Genomic DNA, 20,268 nt, shown 5'->3' with positions numbered 1-20,268 from the left:
CAGTACTTCCATTCATTGCATGGTGCAATGAAAGCATAATCCATTCATTCATGTCCCCGAGCACAGTCAGACTTCCTGTAGTGGCTTTTCGAAATAAGACTCACTTAATAGTAGAAAGCAGTGTACCATGGTTACTCAATACAGGTTTTAATTTGAAGTTCATACTCGTAAGTTCCTTTCTTTCTCTTACTTGCTGTCGGCAAAGAAAAAATAAAACGCATCCATTCTGTTCTAAATAATACATAAATAAATGCATTTGCGCAAACCAGAGCAAAAATGATTGATAGGTAAGGAACCAAATGTACCCTTACATTGCCTACATATCTGTAACTCTGAGAGTGTACAAATGGAACCAAATGGACCTATATGAGAGTGTACAAATGGAACCAAATGGACCCTATAGGTCCATTTGGTTCCATTTGTACACTCTGACTATAATAAAACCTCCCCCTCTCTCTCTCCCCCCCTCCCTCTCTCTCCCTCTCTCTCTACCCCCCTCCCTCTCTCTCTCTCTCTCTCTCTCTCTCCCTCTCCCTCCCAGCATGCCGAGCGCCACCGGCCTGGGCAGCGCCACCCTGCCCTCCAACCCCGCCCCGCCCACGGACGCCCGGTGGTCGGCGCCCGCCGCCTACCTGTGCTCCGTCCTGCCCGGCGGCGGCGGTGGCTCCTCCTTCTCGCCCTACTCGCCGGCGGCCTCCTCCAATAAGCTGTCCCCTCCCTCGCCCCTCTCCCCCTCCAGCCCTCTCATGCCCTCCTCCAGGGGTCCTCCCCCTCCTGGCTCCTCCTACCCTCAGTCTCTCCCCACCAACCAGCAGCAGAACAGAGTGCCCCCCGCCGTGGTCTCCCTGCCCGCCGGCTACAAGGCCACGCCCAACATGTGAGTTAACTCTTTCACTGCCAGAGTATATACACACACAACTAAATAAGGCCCAGATTTGACCTTTTCAAGTAGTCACAGAATATTCATCTCCAGTATGATCGATCCCCTGATGGTTGCTAATCACGGAGGGTTTCACTGTGCTTCCGCAAAAGAAAAATGTCATCGCGACCTCCCGTTCGCTTGTTATACGCCGTTAAAAATAGCATGTTTCGGCAAAAATACATAGTAAAACACAGGAGACGAGATACAGAATATTTCCCAAATACTTGCTACATGCTACCATCGGACAACTTTGTTCTTATGGGTTAATTTATAACTACAAAATGACGTCAAATCGTCAATAAGAACTTCTGATGAGCTTCTCCGACAGTGTGATTGGCTGGGTGGTGGTGATATGTATTTGTATTTCCATGTCCGGACCGGGCTATTCTGTCAGCAGTGAAAGCAGTGGGAAAAGACGTTGGCAGAGGAGAGGAACTAGTCCTATACAAAAAAAACTCTGTCCCCCTCTAGTGTGACCATGCATAATGTGAAGCATTATTACTTACCGCCCGACGAGAGAGAGTTCCTTCCATAAGGAGAGAGCCAGCGACAAATGAGACGGATCCCGCTCTTCTACTGCACTGTAGAAGTACTCTGTAAAAGTCCGGAATTAAACATTTACTTCAGTAAAAGTACAAATGTATTGGCATCAAAATGTACTCAAAGTACCAAAAGTAAAAGTACTAAAATGTTTGAAAATAGCAGATCTACAAGCTCACAACACTATTTTCAAATATAGCCTAGGTATAAAATAAGGCTAAAGTGGTTAATGTATGTTTTATAATGTAATAATTTATATCTGCTAAGTAACGAGTAACTAAAGTTTTCAAATAATTGTAGTGGAGTAAAAGTGCAATGTTTGCCTTTGAGATGTAGTGGAGTAGAAGTAAAAGTATAGTCAATTGGAAATACTCCAGTAAAGTAAAAGTACCTCAACATTGTACTTAAGTACAGTACTTGAGTAAATGTACGTAGTTACTTTACACCACTGGACGTACCTTCCTTCGATGACAAATGTCCGATATCCAGGCATTAAAATAACCACGCTAGATGTACACAAACTTGCTCCAGCAGCTCAAGACGGAGCAAGCTACACGGCTGTGCTTAATAACCATCAGATTACTGAGCGGGGGAGGGGTATCACCTCAGTTGGGTTAGCAGCATATGGATATCAATAAGAACTTTTTTTCCCCGGGTGAGAGGTCACAAATGGAACCAAATGTACCCGTTAAGACACGGCTCCATTTGGTTTCATCTGTACATTACATGGAGACAGTTCATTTTACTTAGATTGGGGTCCCAGAGATACAAATTGGAATGGGGGGGGTGCGTGGGCCTAATGCACTGGGGGTCTTTGAAATGAAAAAAAAAAATCACACCCAGTGTGAAGTGGGCGGTGTGGTCACAGTGGTCATCACAGACCCATGACTCACTTAAAAAACATAAATGTGTTTTTTTTAAGTGCATAGTCCTATTTATAGGACCAAGCACATGTGTCATGTGTTTCGCTAGCCAATCACAGTCCTGAATAGAGTCAGCCAATAGAGTCAGCCAATCACATTGCAGCTAGTGGTCATCACAGTGATGGAAGCTCACTTAAAGAAAAGTATAGATTTGCATTGAATGTGTAGGGGTTAGGGGTGTACAATGGGTGGCCAATCACAGTGCAGGGTTAGGGGGGTACAATGGTGGCCAATCACAGTGCAGCGAATGTCGATGTCCAAACCTCACATATAGGGGCGGTTACACCGCCCAAAAAGGTTGATCTCGCTCTCTCTCCCCCTCTCTCTCTCTCTCTCTCTCTCTCTCCAGCCTTCCCAAGCCCATCCTGAAGAAAGCCATGCAGGCCCCCAGGCCCTCGTCGGCCCGCTCAGACGATGACATCCAGGGGTCCAAGGACGCCCTGATCCAGGACCTGGAGAAGAAGCTACGCTCAAAGGACGCTAGGAGGAGGACCAGTCAGGTTCGATGTCCCGCGTGTTTGCGTGTGTGAGCGTGCGCGCGCGTGTGTGTGTGTGTGTACTTTTGAAGACATTTGTTTTTTCTTCCCATTAAGACCTGGCTGGAACGCATCTGTGTCACTTTAGCTTTCTTTGGCTATTAAAAAATAGCAGATATACAAGCTCATTGCGCGGCACCGAGTGCCGCGCTATGAGCTTGTAGATCTGCTATTTTTGAGAAATCTTGAAAAAAAAATGTTTTCGATTTTTTTCAAAAAAACTGTTAGGATTTACATTTTTTTTTAAAGAATCGCCTCAGGTCTTAATGGGTTAGTTGGGGAGAAACACACATCGCTGTGTGTTGTCGTCACTGCTATTGTATCCTACTGACTCTACTGACCTGCCGCGAGCCGTGGCCTTGACCTTTGACCTTGAACCGACCACATACCCCGAGTCCAAGTTTGACGTTCGTGTCAAATGTCATGACATCCCCTTGAGGCGTTTGTGAGATATCGCATTTTGTGAGAATATGTCGGACACTTTTCACACAACACAAATCCTGGCAACATGGCAAAACTGGTTTCCAATGAGCAGCATAAGGCTATGTTTGAGTGTGTGTGTCTGTGTCTGTGTCTGTGTCTGTGTGCGTGCGTGCGTGCGTGCGTGCGTGCGTGCGTGCGTGCGTGCGTGCGTTGCCAGTTATTTTTCTTTAAGTGCGTATGGCTCCCTCCCTTCCAACAGAAACTCTCCCACGAGGAGCGTATGGCGCGCAGGCTGCTGGGTCCGGACAATACATCCTATATGTTCGACCAAGACAGCCTTTTAGACTCACAACTAGACCAGGTAAGACTTAAGGCGAGGGTTTCTCAAAGTGGGTGCCGTGGCACTGGCACCCTGGGGTGCCGTGACGACACAAGTACTAGTACCAGGGTTTCCGCATACTACTTTGATAATATTTGGAATTGACCTACCAGTATATTACTTCAGTTTAAAGGACAACTTCGCCCATTTTCAACCCATCTTCATATAATAGGTCCTGACTAATGCTCCAGATGAAATGGTGTAATTTTTTTCTACTCAGTCTGTGTCTCATAAGAGGGCTGTGGACACTTCAGAAACCTGTCTACCAGTGACATCATCGTTAGGAAGGTTTTTTTTCTTTCTTCAATATTTAAAGTTTTTTTATTTTTATTTTTACTAACGCGAGAACAATGGCTTCCATTATAGCATGCTAACTTTCCAGGAATAGAAAGCCTGTGGTTTCTATTAGCTTGGATTCCCCATCGATGATGTCACTGGTAGACGGGTTTCTGAACTGTCCACAGCCCTCCTTTGAGACACAGACTGAGTAGACAAAAAATGGTGCCATGTTATAATGAGCATTAGTGAGGACCAATTATATGAAGAAGACAGGTTGAAAATGGGTGAAGTCGTCCTTTAACCACTTAGACCCTCTATGCCTAGTAAAAAAGCAGACTTGAGTCGCACTGGTCTTTGGTGCGTTCTTTTTTTTAATCGACACCAATCCGCCAAATGTTTCCCCCAGAATAGGGATGCTGGGGTTCAAGCAGTGGTGTGCTTTTACTTCACTGGAGTATTTTCAAATGTCAGTACTTTTACTTCTACTACACTACATCAGAGGCAAATATTGTACTTTTACTCCACTACAATTATTTGAAAACGTTAGTTACTAGTTACTTTTCAGATATAAATGATATTATAAAACACACATTAACCACTTCAGCCCTATTTTATACCTAGGCTATTTGAAAATAGCCGATCTACAAGCTCACAACGCGTCACATCGCGTTGTGAGCTTCTAGATCTGCTATTTTCATATATTTTATTACTTTTACTTTTTGTTCTTTTATACTCAAGTAAATTTGGAATTCTGGACTTTTACTTGTAACTGAGTATTTCTATATTGCAGTATTGGTACTTTTACTTAAGTAACACATTTGAGTACTTTTTCCACCACTGCTCGTGACATACTGTATCTGTAAAATATGAGGTGCTGGGGTGCCGTGGATGAAAAGGTTATTTACAGGGGTGCCCTGAACCAAAAACGTTTGAGAACCACTGACTTAAGGTCTTACACACTGGAGGCAATTCATTCGCACTTTTTTCTTATCTTATAAAGTCAATGCAAAGCTTTCACATATTGCGAAGTTTCGCAGAGAGATAATGCAGCATTTATTTTACAGATCAGAATTTCGTCTCTGTCGGGTGGATACCTCATAGTGTCCAAAACTGTTACTTTTCAGGATTCAAATTCATAAAATAGCAAAAGTAGCAGATCTACAAGCTCAAAACGCGTCGCTTCGCGCTGCGTTTTGAGCTTGCGGATCTGCTACTTTTGATGCTTTTGTGTGACGCTGTAGTGTAGGGGTGGGCAGCTTTGATGATGGAGAGGGCCACTATATTTCCACAGTCACTCCAGAGGGCCACGTTGCATATACTGTCTCGCCGTATTTTAACTTTTTTCGCCATTCTATGTCACACAAAAGTAGCAAAAATAGCCGATCTACACGCTCAAAACGCGTCCCAGCGCGGCACGTTTTGAGCTTGTAGATCTGCTATTTTTTTAATTGGAATCCAGAATTTGTTTTTGCTATTTTTGAATTGGAATCTTGAAAAGCAACATTTTTATTTTATTTCAAATGCATTTAGTTATACTTATGTTAACTTTATGAACTCAAATACAAATACATTGGACATAAAAAAAGACAATAGAATTTTAATATTCTATTGTCCCCCCAGGGGTCCTTGAGGGACTTCCAGGGGGTCCCCAGCTAAATGATAGATTAGGAACCAAATGGACCCTTATGGGTCTGCAACTCTGAGAGTGTACAAATGGAACCAAATGGACCCTACTACTCTCAGTTACATTGACATAGATTTTACAATATAAATTGCGGTCCAAGTGATAGAAATGCCATTAAATGGGGGTCTGTAGCCTCTAATGCATGTCAAACTGGACGTCCTTGAAATTAAAATGGCTGAGAATCACTGCTAGAGCCGTAAAGAAATCGTCTCTTATGGGGGTCCCTGGCATATCTTCTGAAATGGGGGTCCGCGGGCTAATAAGTGTCAATTTGGGGGTCCTTGACATGAAAAAGTTTGAGAACCACTACTGTAGTATGATCAAGTAGGGCGTTCATTTACGAAAAGACACAAGAAGTTTGGATTTGGAGATAAGAGGCGACAGCAACGATTTTGCTAAAATAGAGGCTTCGAAACGGGTCTGTAAAACCAACGGTCCAATGGGTGACCAATGGTCACGGCTCCCTTATCGTCCCTATTCTTTTTTTCACAGTCTATGGTCCAAGTATGGATCGAGCTTTACGCTGTTCTCTGTTATAGAACAGGGGAGCCTCCGTAATCTCTTGTTCTGTTGGGGAGTTGGATGACGTGTGTGTGTGTGTGTGTGTGTGTGTGTGTGTGTGTGTGTGTGTGTGTGTGTGTGTGTGTGTGTGTGTGTGTGTGTGTGTGTGTGTGTGTGTGTGTGTGTGTGGCTGTGGCTGTGCGCGCACGGTTGTCCTGTCCTACATGTTGTCAGCAAGGCCTGCCCATAGCTCTCAGGGCTTGCTGCCAAAATATTCTCTTTCACACACACACACACACCCACACACACGCACGCACGCACGCACGCACACACGCGCACACACTTAAAGCCTCGGTGGCCAGCGAGGCTTTTCAGCGGCTATTTCCAGCCTGGTTTCGGAGAATGAGCCCCCTCTTGTTGGTGACAACAGGGCTATTGTGTTAGGACACGCACACATGCACATGTAGCAGTATAGTGGCTCCATGAGCCTCTGCCTGATGACCAATAGCCTATAATAACTCCCCCGACCAAGGGGGAATTCCCCTCTAGGCTAGTGGTTAAGATGTTGGCTTTCTACGGGGGGGGGGGGGGGGGGGGGGGTTGAATCCCGGGCTACATTGGCGGATTTGGCGCAATGACCCCGTTGGGGGAGGTCAATGGGGGGGTTAGTGTGTTCTTGTATCAACCCATTTAGACCGGGGAAAGAATCTGTGGTCATTTTAAGATTTATTTGGGCTATTCAAATGCCGCGCTATGAGCTTGTAGATCTGCTATTTTTTTTAAATCGTCAAAATGTGTGCAAATCTTTGAATATATATGTATATATTTTAAAGCAAACATTTGTAACTCAAATCTTTGCTTCTGGGGGATTCTACAAATGTCTTCTAAATCCTAACAGTTTTTTGAAGATGGTTAAGATGTTGGCGTTCCACACGGGAGTCACAGGTTTGAATTCCGGCCATTACGAGCGCGCGCATAATGGTGACAAACGTTGACAGATCTTCTGTTATGGGGGTCCCTGGAACATTTGGGAGGTCCGGCGCGGCCGAATACATGTCAATAGGGGTCCTTGACATGAAAAAGATTGAGAACCCACTAAAGGCTAATCATTACTTGTTTCTTGTTTTTTTTCTGTGTTACAGCAGCCAGAGGTACCGGAGGGAAGGCACACAGGAGGTCTATGGTAAATATTATGTACACACATCATGAAAAAGTAACCGTTTTGGACATATGAGATTTCCACCCGACAGAGACGATATGCTCTCTATTATAATAATAATAATGTATTCAACACAGACAAATGACATTGCCCTCACAGTAAAAAATCCTCAGTGACAATTCAACTTTTTATGTTTTATCGTAAATTAATGCCCTACTTCAGGGGTGGGCAACGTTGACGATGGAGAGGGCCACTATAATTCCACACTCACTCCAGAGGGCCACATTGCATATACTGTTCGGGCCATTCTATGTCACACAAAAGTAGCACAAATAGCAGATCTACAAGCTCTTTGAGCTTGTAGATCTGCTATTTTTTTAATAGGAATTCAGATTTCTTTAGCTATTTTTGAAAAAGTAACATTTATTTTATTTCAAATACATTTAGTTATACTTATGTTAACTTTTTGAACTTAAATACAAATGCATTGGACATAAACACCCCCAGTGCAGAAGACAGAGGCAGTTCAAGGCTTAAAGCTCAATTTATTAAAGGGAAAATCAACAATGTTCAGGGAGGGAGGGGGGTGCCTGCATACCATGCAAAACAAACTTACATTTTTCGCCAAGTCAGGGGGTTAGTAGTAGGTTTGACGTTAAACAATGCAGGCTTCATCAACACTCGTACGTTGCCTATGAATAAAAAGAAACACAACATGAGCTTTGTAACCCAACACAACATCATAACAGTGAGAAATGTGAGTGAGTGTATCGATTACCTGATGGTGTTTCCCCCAGGGAGAGTCAGCAGTGAGTTAGTCAGAGTGAGCACTCAGCACAGCTGTCTTCTTATTGACCAGCACACAGGTGTCATCACTTCCAACTGATTGAGGATGAAGAGTGGCACATACCGCCCCTCAACTAGTTGCCCTATAGGTAATCTGAGTTCCCAGAAGTTTTCGCGGGCTCTGCGAGGAACTTCTGGGCCAGAGCCCTGGGATTTGTGGGCGGGATGTAATTTACGGTCTGAATCTGAGCGGACACTTCTCTCACCGGTCTGGAGTTGTGCAACTCGTCTAAAAAGTCAGACGAGAGGCAAACAGCAGTACACAACAATGGCGGCCGCAATTTCTCAAGGGGAAATTGCTTCCCGTCGATCCTATGTAGATGCAACACCCACTGCATGTGGATCCCGCCCCTTTTCTTCATTGGCTGTTGATTTGAATCACAACGCAGTGGCCGCGCCCCCGCTGTCCAAACTCCGAGGCAATGCCTCCCAGACTACCCTATAGGCAACGGGGCTGTCGGAGGAGCTGGACTCTATCCACAAGTTTCCTAGGCTGTGTGGGCATCACTTCCTGTCGATTGCATTGGATATCATTGGATTTCATTGGATCAAATCGACAGGAAGTGATGCCCACACTCGCACTGTGGGACTTGAGCGAGACTCCACAGTTTCTTAACCCTCATTCACAACAGTTGCGAATGGATGGACACAGGCATGGACGTGCACACACTCACTCACGCACACGCACACACACACACACACACACACACACACACACACACACACACACACACACACACACACACACACACACACACACACACACAATAGTTTACCTTTACCTCCCACAGTCTTTCTCAACCTCTCTGTCTATCTGTGTCTCTCTCTCTCTCTCTGTTAGGGGGAAGCATCACTCGGGGTCAGACGACAGGGGCAACGAGGGCCCGGCCATCCAGGAGAAATGCTACGCCCCTCGTTTCATGCAGATCCCCCCCGACCTCACCGTGGAGGAGGGCCGCTTCTGCAGGATCGACTTCAAGGTCAACACACGCACGCGCATGCGCACACACACACACACACACACACACACACACACACGCTTTCAAACATTTTAGTACTTTTACTTTTGGTACTTTAAGTACATTTTGTTACCAATATTTTTTTACTTTTACTCAAGTAAATTTAGAATTCCGGACTTTCACTTGACCCCCCCCCCCCGCCCCCCCACACACACACACCCTCCTCAGGTCGGAGGCCTGCCCACCCCGGACGTGTGCTGGTACCTGGACGGCAAGGCCATCCGTCCGGACGACTACCACAAGATGCTGGTGTGCGAGAAGGGACTGCTGTCCTTCATCATCGAGATCGTCACCGTGCACCACGCCGGCGTGTACGAGTGCGTGGCGCGGAACCGCGCCGGAGAGAGCCGCTTCACCATGAGGCTGGACGTGTTGGGTGAGAAGCATGGATTTAAACCCATGGAGTTAAAAATAATAGAGAGGGCACCGGATATCCCCTCCCATCCACTTGCTCACCCAGAGCATCAGGCGAAATCACCCCTTCTTCCGGGTTGTGAAATGTGATGGGCGGGGCCTATTTGGGGCCAATGTGAACTGATTGTGACACGTTTGCGTAAGCGTAAGCTTGTGCGCAGGCTCGTGAGTCAGTTCCATGTCAAGGACCCCCAAAATTATATGTATTTGGCCGCGGACCCCCATCTCAAAATAGGTTGTTCCAGAGTTAGAAATGTTCACTTTAAAAAAATATATATATATATATAAATTCAAAGATTTGCACACATTTTCCAAGATCTTTCAAAAATAGCAGATCTACAAGCTCATATTTTTTTTTTTTTACTGTAATCTTCTCTTCTGGGGGTCCCTGGCACAAACCATTTTCAGATGGGACACGTGGCCAAATAAATATACATTTGGGTGTCCTTGATATGAAAAAGTTTGAGAACCACTGCTTTACAAAATAAACCTGTCTGTCCGTCTGTCTGTCTGTAGCCCAGGAGGTCCTCCGCCCGCCCACCTTTACGCAGAAGATGCTGAACTCCCGCGCTCTAGAGGGCGACATGGTCAGGTTAGAGTGTAAAGTGGACGCCTCGCCCCCCCCTCAGCTCCACTGGAAGAAGGACAAGGACATGCTGCGCATCGACCCCAAAAGAATGAGGTGGGCCGACAGGAGACCATGGCTGTTACAGTTACTGTAATGAGTATTTAGGACAGGAGACCATGGCTGTTACAGTTACTGTAATGAGTATTTAGGACAGGAGACCATGGCTGTTACAGTTACTGTAATGAGTATTTAGGACAGGAGACCAACAGTTACTGTAATGAGTATTAGGACAGGAGACCATGGCTGTTACAGTTACTGTAATGAGTATTTAGGACAGGAGACCAACAGTTACTGTAATGAGTATTAGGACAGGAGACCATGGCTGTTACAGTTACTGTAATGCAAGGACGCAGGAGGGGGGGAGGGGTTGAACATACTCAGTTCCATTGGGGGGGGATATCCCCCCCATTTTTGGGATGAAGACAAAAGAAAAAGAAAAAAACTCCGACATCTGAATTTCATGGAGTACATTTTGTGTACCAAATTAAAGTAACCGAAGAAAACGAAAAAGTTACAAACATTTGTGCGAAAAGCGAAAGTGAAAAGCGAAAAGTGCGCACTGCGAACTGGGAACGCATGCCCTCTGCGTCCCTGCTGTAAATAATGAGTATTTAGGACAGGAGAGCACGGCTGTACAGTTACTGTAATGAGTATTTAGTTAATGAGGACCAATTACTGAAGATGAAGACGAGGTTGAAAATGTGCTCCTTTAACCACTTGTACCCCTTGTACTCTGTCTGTCTGTCTGTCTAGTCTGTACCAGGACGGCTCAGGTAGACAGTGTTTGTTGATAGAGAGGGTGACGAAGGCAGACGCCGGGTGGTACACCCTGTCTGCCATCAACGAAGCGGGCATGTCCACGTGCAACGCCAGGCTGGACGTAGGAAGTAAGTATACTGGGTGTGTGTGGGTATGTGTGGGTGTGCGTGTGTGTGTGCGCGTGTGCACGCGAGTGTGCGCGCGCGCGTGTGTACGTGCGTGTTCTTGTATTGCTATACTTGTGAGGTCCAAACGTCCCTGCAAGTGCAGTATAGTAAAATTTTCGAAATAGACATTGTGAAGACCATTTCCCTGGTCCTCACAAGATACATATTTTGGGGAAAACATTCAGGTTGGGGTTAGGGTTAGGATTTAGACATTTAGAGGTTAGGGGTTTAGGGGTTAGTGTTAGAGTCATGCCTGATTTAGGCTTACTTACAGTAACTGCGTGCCAGTGTCACACCGAAAAATAGCAGAGCTTATAATAGATTGCCTATTTTTCAGCTATTGTTTGGCTATTTACGGCTATTTTCAATGCCGTCCTTAAATGTTGATGTCCTCAGTCCCCTGGCAATACAAACGTGTGTGTGTGTGTGTGTGTGTGTGTGTGTGTGTGTGTGTGTGTGTGTGTGTGTGTGTGTGTGTGTGTGTGCGTGTGCGTGTGCGCGTGTGTGTGTGTGTGTTTGTTACACAGGAGCCTCCTAGCACGGCAGTTACCATAGCAGTCCTAACTCAAACAACAGATGGGGAGCACCCTGCTATGTGAGCCCTTAGCCCTATAGCCGAGTTAGCCTCATCAAACAAATGAAGAAACCCAATAGACTGTGAAGCTATGGCTCCCATTCAGGCACTAACTGAGTAAATTTACTTGAGTGCTTTTTTATTGTTGTTTATTTGGATCCCCATTAGCTACTGCCTTAGCAGCAGCTACTCTTCCTGGGGTCCACACAGAAACAAATCACAGATTATATAACATGATAACATATTACATGACAGTTTAAGAGAACAGCTAAAAACTTAAAATAAAACCAAATGTAAAAAAGAAATAAAATAAAATCTATCTCAAGTTTATGGTGTGGTAAATCATATAACATCTTAACCCCTTAACTCTCTCAGTGCCAAGCCACGAGTTATCCCGAGTTTTTTCTGAATGCCCTCAGTGCCAGAACGAAAAATCCAGAGTTTTTTCTTTTTTTAAATAATGTTCAGAACCCAAGATATCGTGATCCGAAGATTTGCTGCTCCATTCACTCCTAACTTAAAACTGCTCCGGAAGTAAATCCAGAAAATAAGTCCGGAATTCAAAATGTACTTGAGTAAAAGTACAAAAGTATTGGTGTAAAAAAATATATACTTAAAGTACAAAAGTAAAATGACTCAGTATGCAGAATGTCCCATTTCACAAGTTTTCAAATGTATAAAATGTATAAAAATCTTTTGAAAATGGCAGATATACAAGTTTGCGTCACATCGCGATGCATTGTGAGCTTGTAGATCGACTATTTTCAAATGGCCTAAACGTATATAGGGCTGAGGTGGTTAATGTATGTTTTGTAATAAAAATCTACAAAGTAACCAGAACTAAAGTTTTCAAGTAATTGTAGTGAGTAAAAGTACAATACGTGTCTCTAAGATGTAGTGGAGTAGAAGTAAATGACAGAAAACTGGAAATACTCCAGTAAAGTAAAAAATACCTATTTTATAAATTATACTATAGTACAGTGCTTGAGTAAAAGTACTTAGTCCATCCTGTATGCTAAGTAAAGTAGGGGTCTGACAGCAGACAGCATGGTGGGGCTATCAGGTTTCTCCCCGTGTGTGCCATCTGCTCCGTAGCTGCGCTAGCTTTAGATCTGCAATTTTTGGGGCGGTGTAGCCGCCCCCTATAAGTGAGTTTTGGACACGACCAAAAAATTGGTGTACCCCCTAACCCTTCCATTGTTAATGCAAATCGATACTTTTTTCATATCAGCCAATCACATTACAGCTAGTGTCATCACCACTAACTGTAATGTGATTGGCTGACTTTGCAAATTCAGGACTGTGATTGGCTAGCGAAACACATGACACATGTGCAGCCCTATGAATAGCAGTATGGACTTTAAAAAAAAGTCATTGATTCTTTTTTTAAAGTGAGTCATGTTGTGATGACCACACACCGCCCACTTCACACTGGGTGTGATTTTTTATTCTATACTATATACTATGCACTTTGAATGCTTTTTTAAAAACATTTTACTTTATCGTCTCTATCGGGTGGAAACCTCATTATGTCCAAAACAGTTACTTTTCAGGATTCAAATTAAATAAATATCAAAAGTAGCAGATCTACAAGCTCGAAGCGAGTTGCATCGCGCCACAAGCTTGTGGACCTGCTACTTCTGATGCTTTTGTGCGACGCTGTAGTTGTAGTATGATGATGAAGTAGGGCGTTAATTTACGAAAAAAATACAAAAAGTTAGAACATGGAGATAAGCCCGACAGAGACGATATAAATTATATAAATATATATATATATATATATATATATATATATATGGAGTGTATATATATATATATATATATATACACTCCAGTATTGGGGTCCACTACGGACGCAAGTTATCTTCATTTCAAAATGTAAAAGTGATCTTAAATCATGGCTTCACCTACTACTACTACACACAAATTGGACTCAGATAAAGGTCATCCCATGGCCGGATTGCCCCCTTATTGGCTCTTTTTGGTGTCTAATAATGTGTACAGTACTTTCTTTTAGTTAATGTTTACTACTATGTAAACATTACAGTACTATGCTAGATTCATATTGTACATTGTGTGTATGTACTGGAGTAAATACTCAGACATTATGTGTATTGCTCAGATAGACTACAGAGTAGATTGTCATTGTCTGCTTGAAATGCTAGGATGATGAAACATGATGACACGTGATATCTGTAAGGGTCACACTGACCAGTTACAGGACACTTGTGTACTGGTCACTAAAGTTCTCGGATTTAAACAATGATGAGGAGACATATTAGGATGTCAACATGGATGCTGAGGCTGGAATGAATGAATCAATGTGGTAACACTTTACTTAAAGGTTGCGTCTATAATGCATTATTCGAGAACAACTGCAAAGTGCCTTACTCCTTGAGAGAAACCCACCACATTCATTTGTTATGATGTTTCATGGGCGTTTGTTTGAATAGTATGTTGGATGTTTAATGTCTAATAATATTGGAAACAAGCTTTGGCTTTTTTGTGACATATCCATGTTGACACTTTTGAAGTTGTTTATATCTTACCTAAAAATGTTTTCAGATACATATTTTAGTGTGCTGATTAAGTTTAAAATGAGTAACACACCGTCTGGATGTCATCTTGACTGAGATTCAAAATGGAGTAGCTCTGTAATTGAAAGCAGGTGTGTTTGGAGGAACGTGAGCCAAACAGGTGAATTAATCACCTCTTATATTCATTCGAGTCCATTTTCCATCTATTGTTAGGTATGTCCATATTATGACCATGGATATGCTCTAAATTCATTTCACCACGTCTTTAATAAAGGTTCTAAAATGCTTTTGAATGTTTGTCAATGAAAGTATTTCTATTCTATTCTCTCTCCCTCTCCTCTCTCTGGCTCATCGTCCCTGCAGCCCGTACAGCTCCGGCCATCCCCGCGGCCCGTACAGCTCCGGCCATGAAGATGGCGCCCCCTGGCTCCAAGACGTTGAAACTGTTGTCCTCTCTGAGCCACCTGCCGGCCCTGACGGTGGAGAGCCCCGCCCAGCACGCCGCCCCGCTGTACGAGAGGCCCGCCCAACACAACGCCACCGCCGCCGCCCCGCTGTACGAGAGGCCCGCTCAGCACAACGCCACCGCCGCCCCCCCACTGTACGAGAGGCCCGCCCAACACAACGCCACCGCCGCCGCCCCGCTGTACGAGAGGCCCGCCCAGCACAACGCCACCGCCCCCCCGCTGTACGAGAGCCCCGCAACCCAGAACACCGCCCCCCTGTACGAGAGTCCCGACCCCCAGCAGAACGCCGACCCGCTGTACGAGAGTCCCGACCCCCAGCAGAACGCCGACCCGCTGTATGAGAGTCTCGACCCCCAGCAGAACGCCGACCCGCTGTACGAGAGTCCCGACCCCCAGCAGAATGCCGACCCCCTGTACGAAAGCCCCGACCCCCAGCAGCACACCGCCCCCCTGTACGAGAGCGAGGAACTCTAGAGAATGAAAAAATTAAATAAACACTGCTTCTCAACTTGTGGCCCGGGGCCCTCTGGTGGACCGTGAGGAGATTGCAAATGCGCCCCTCTCCCCCTCTCCTAACAGACAATAATTGACAAAACACTAAGATTTTAACGATAATTATCATTGCTGTCGGGGCAGAAACCAGCTAACTCCATTTTTTAGCTTTTACATTTCTTTTCATGAATCAGTGCTATTGAACACCCTTTACGTCTGTGTGTGGGTTAAAAAAAGGATATTGAACCAAAGAAAAGTATTAAAAAGCGCTTCTGACAAAACCAGCTTAACTCCATTGGATCCTCAAACTTTCTGCTAAACCATCTAAGTCCACCAAAGGGGGGTGGAGTTAGCTGGATTTGTTGATTCCAGGCTCCACCCCCTGTTTACCTCCAACCTCATTGTGAGCTTGAAGGTCCATTCAGCTATTCTTATTAATGATGGACAAAACCTCCTAACTCCACTTTTTGTTTTAGTTCTTTTCATTTGCTGAAAAATTTACATTTTGGAGTTTCTGCCCGACAGCAGAGATATAGAACGTAATTTATTTTTTTCCTTAAAACCATGAACAGTGAGTATTCACTGTGGCCCTGTTAACTTAAATAGGAACTTAAAGTTACACTACATTAGTTCCATTGATCCAAGCCGCAACACAATCGATCGAAATAAACATGGCCCACCCATCTGACCACTTAACACGGCAGCTGATTGGCTGGCGTGTTAAGTGGTGAGATGGGTGGGCCGCGAACGCTGTTTTTTAATTGGATTCTCAAGTGGACCAGTGGATCCAGCAAAAAGATCAGAGCCCCCAGTTTGATGTGCGTTACACAATGGAATTCGAGTCCATTTTAATTTGTACTCTCTCGGAGTACGTAAAGGGTCCTCCCGTTCGGACCCCTGGTGTGGTGGTCCCCCGTATCCAATGTTGAGAACCAGTGCTCCCCCCCCCCACCCACCTAGGCACACACACACACACACACACACACACACACACACACACACACACACACACACACACACACACACACACACACACACACACACACACACACACACACACACACCTCTCTCTTATCAGGCTGAGGCCGGGGCACACAGAACCTAATCAGAACCCCTAACCTGTGTTATAACCTCTTTAAACAACCACCTACAGGGCTCCATACCCCAAACTACATAACATTTAAACAAAAACAAAACAAAAATATCCACTTTTTAGCATGGAGGAGAGTGCCTTTTAATTAAAACCAAGAATTTAAATCAAGCACTGCCGAAGTTGTTTAATAATTATGATGCCTGTCTGCCTCTCTCTCTCTCTCTCTCTCTCTCTACTAATACGTGTTTATACCCTCCCTCCTCTGCCTTTTCAGATGAATGTTGCGTCACAGGTCTCGGGGCGGATGAATGGATAAACTACACTACCCACAATCCACCTGGGCCGGGCCCTCATCTAACACACATCTAACTAACACACTCCCTGCACTTTAGTCCTAACAATCCTCTCTCTCTCTCTCTCTCTCCTTCCCCTTCTCTAGTTCTGTGTCTCTCATTCAGCACCATCTCACACTGTTGTTTACTGTTGTTACAGACAATAACAATGGACGTTAGTTTGTGTCCATATTTGAATCATCAAATGTTTTTTTGTTTTTTTTTTTAATCACTTCAGTCGCTGCTGCTTCAAAAGGTGCGTTCCCACCGAAAGATTGAATATTTGTTCAGCATACAGTGCAAAGTACACGCAAAGACGCTACTTGGCGCGACATTTGCATCGAGCGGGCGGGGCTTTGGTATCTTCGCTTCCAGCTAGAAAATCCCAACTGAGACGAGACGTTCACACATTTACAACTGCTAGATTAAAACTGTGCGCTTATTAGCGTTTCCATAGTATGTGTGCAGTGATTTAGAGGCGATTAGTTGACCACTTTTGTCCCATCGCAATGCCCAGCGACCAAAAACAATGACTTGTTTCAAGCGACTAGAGAGATATTTTATCTTTCGGTGGGAACGCTCCCTTAAGAAATGAGTTTGAGTTTGTGAGGTTGCATTTACAAAAAATAGAAAAAAAAGAAAAAAAACAGACTTAAAATGATGTGACCTAAAATAGACATGTTTTTTTCTTTCTTTGAGGCCTCGCTGAAGCGGTCAGATCTGTCTTGGTCATATAGTGATACAGTTTGTGCTGTCTGTTCCTATGTAAATCCACAATAATAGTATTTCTGTTATATACAATGTATGATGTGAACTAAGCTATTTATTTTTGAAGTATTAGTACTTATTAGCAGTAACAGAACATAATCATAATCGTCGGGCAAGGCGCCTTGTATCTCCGTTGTTCATCTTTTGACGTTTTTTCTTTTCTTTCCGTAAATTAATGCTCTATTTTATTCATGGGCGTATGCATGACAGTGGTGCGCGAAAGTGGCAGAAATAGCCGATCTACAAGCTCAGCTCAACGTATTTCTTCTGCTGTTTTTGAAAGATTTTTTGAAAGAAGACGTTTTTTGACTATAACGGCATGCCCAAATGGGGATTGTCAGGTTGAAAGCGCTTAAGCGTGTCTGTGAGTTCTTCAGAAATATTGAACCAATAAAAAGTATTAACAAGAGCTTGTGTCTACATAGTAACTCCATTAGGACACCAATGCCTAATTTATGCCTGTTGATGTTGTGAGCTCGTAGATTGGATATTTTCGGCACGCGACACCACCGTACGGCAAAGTATAACTGCACAGAGTTGACATGTTACGATACAGTAGCTCTCTGTCTGTCTTTATGCAAGAAACCGGAAAATCGGGTTGGATTGTGACATTATTTAAATTCTCTGACCTCGGTCACGGACAGTTAAGTTACAAATGAGATTTTTATGAGTGAGTCCTGTGCATGAATCAATTACCGTATCTTGAAACTCCTTGTTAATAACCACGTGAACCCCAGCATCCCTATTCTGTGGGGAACATTAGGCAAAAGAATAGCCGATCTGCAAGCTCACAACGTGTTGTGAGCTTTTTATTGGCGAAGGGATTCGGTGTCAATTGGGAAAAGACAAGAGGGTTTACCTGCTTATTCTGTGTATGTCAGTATCAGTATGTCCGGTTTGTCCGCCTGGCCCCCTCTCAGATTTGCCAAAACTCTCCAACTCTGACGAGAAGATTTTCTATGTGAGTGCTCATTCAAACATTGTTTATTTCGGGTGAATCAGGCCCTCCCGGTTGACTGTAAGAGAGCTTCTGAGCTGCAGGTAGTAAAAGTGTGTTTTCTCCTTTAAACATGTGTTTGTCGTGTAAAGATGTCATATCACTGGATGAATGAATAATAAAGACTCTGGTGAGCTCAGTGCCCGACTCTCTGCTCTCTGTCTCTCTCTCTCTCTGTCAAGAACCTTTAGACTGGTTAGTGGTGGAAAGTAACTAAGTACAGTTACATAACGTTGCTGTCAGACTAGCCTCGATATCCAGGCCTAGCCTGGACCAAGCTGTTGAAATTTCTGGCATAGGAAGTGGGACTCAACCTTTCATTTCCCCAACCAACCAGAGCGCAGTGGGCGTCGCTCCAAATGTTGTGACGTCAGGGGAGGAGGAGGGGGCGCGGGTCGGGTCGGGGGCGAGCGCACAGATCGGTGAACCAATGGGAGCCCCCGGTTGTTTTCACCGGAGATTTTGCACAAGTAGCAGATCCACAATCGATCTGCTACTTTTTCTTTTTTGGAATTTGGATCTTGAAAAGTCACAGTTTTGGACATATGAGATTTCCCCCCCGACAGAGACGATAAGTACTGTACTTAAAGTCATTATATGTAACTTGCCCTGTGTTTACATTACAAAATAATTATATTTTTACCCATCATTTGCCTCTATACCAGCAGTCATCAGCCACTGGTGTAGTGTGGTGGTGTTCACCTACAGAAACACATTCCCCACACAACACATTTACTCTTGCTGTATTTTGGTGTTTTCACCGTTTGTTTTGGTAGCCCAAAAAATGTCCACGTCTACGTCTACCCTTAACAACAGTGAAAACACCAAAATACAGCAAGAGGGCGATGTGTTTCTGCAGGATAGACTAACTTAGAAGTAGTTGACAGACAGTATGTCCTCGTATGTCCTTTTTTTAGTGGGGGGATATCCCCCCCCTCCACAATGGAACTGACAGGGTCCAAACCCCCCCCCCCCCCATCCCCTCCTGCGTCCCTGGCTGAAATGGATCACACCTCAACCTCTCACATCAAATACCATTTTGAGGCATTATTTACTTTACTTGAGTAGGTCATTTTTTTTCGATACTTCCAAACTTTTCAAGACTACATCTCAGCAGCAAACATTTCACTTTTTACTCCACTGCAATAACATTTGACAGGTTTAGCTACAAGTTGCTTTGCGGATTTCAATTATTATTACAAATCAATCATACATGAACCAATTAAGCCCTATTTTATAGAAGCCGCTGTCCACCACTGTCTAATTTATAAAGAAAGGTTTGAATCAGAGAAATGTATAGGTAGTGAAGCAGCATTTCTAAGTTTGCTGCTATACCCTATTATTATTTTAGTCAGTGGGGGGCAGTCTCTTATCTAAAATAGAATAGAAATACCTTCATCCATATTTGGACATAATAATCAACACAGTCAGACAATATTTCGTTGTTGTCAGGCAGAACTCTTATCTCCATATTTTGTGTTTTTTTGGTACATCAACACACACTACAGCGTCACGAAAAAGCATCAAAAGTAGCAGATCGACAAGCTCGTTGATTTGCTAGTTTTGCAGCTTTTTAATTTGAATCCTGAAAAGTAACAGTTTTGGAAATAATGAGGTTTCCACCCGACAGAGACGATTTACAAAATGTTAAAATGACTCGAACACACCTTACTATATCCAACTGTAATCAAGGCCCCATAGCCTGTGTCTGTCGCCCCCCTTCCCCTTCTCTTTCTGCCTGGTCTTCTTGGTCTTGCTGCGCTCCAGCTCCAGAGCGAGCCTGTGCCTCAGGCTCTCGATGTCCCTCTCCAGCTGCAGGGAACCGTCCA

At 44.2% G+C, this 20,268-nt stretch overlaps 1 protein-coding gene across 4 annotated transcripts in view; it reads left to right on the top strand.

Moving 5' to 3' along the window:
• The window catches only part of myot (myotilin), a 63,246-nt gene extending 44,665 nt beyond the window's left edge, over positions 1–18,581 (top strand). For 2 of the 4 annotated variants that reach the window (XM_084041451.1, XM_084041448.1), the window contains exons 14-21: positions 542–877; positions 2,735–2,885; positions 7,330–7,370; positions 9,034–9,172; positions 9,380–9,587; positions 10,142–10,307; positions 11,007–11,140; positions 14,654–16,192. In XM_084041451.1, coding sequence (XP_083897577.1) covers positions 542–877; positions 2,735–2,885; positions 7,330–7,370; positions 9,034–9,172; positions 9,380–9,587; positions 10,142–10,307; positions 11,007–11,140; positions 14,654–15,231 — 1,753 coding nt within the window. In that variant the 3' untranslated portion in view covers positions 15,232–16,192. Of the gene's footprint in view, positions 1–541; positions 878–2,734; positions 2,886–7,329; positions 7,371–9,033; positions 9,173–9,379; positions 9,588–10,141; positions 10,308–11,006; positions 11,141–14,653; positions 16,193–16,616 lie in introns of those variants that run through there. The other 2 variants (XM_084041450.1, XM_084041449.1) reach the window with 2 other exon arrangements.
• The last annotated feature ends 1,687 nt before the right edge of the window (positions 18,582–20,268 follow it).

This window comes from Gymnoscopelus microlampas (assembly GCF_963454915.1).
Source record: "Gymnoscopelus microlampas genome assembly, chromosome: 18".
In the NCBI taxonomy this organism is placed as follows: domain Eukaryota; kingdom Metazoa; phylum Chordata; class Actinopteri; order Myctophiformes; family Myctophidae; genus Gymnoscopelus; species Gymnoscopelus microlampas.
This window is presented reverse-complemented; position numbering and strand designations above follow the sequence as displayed.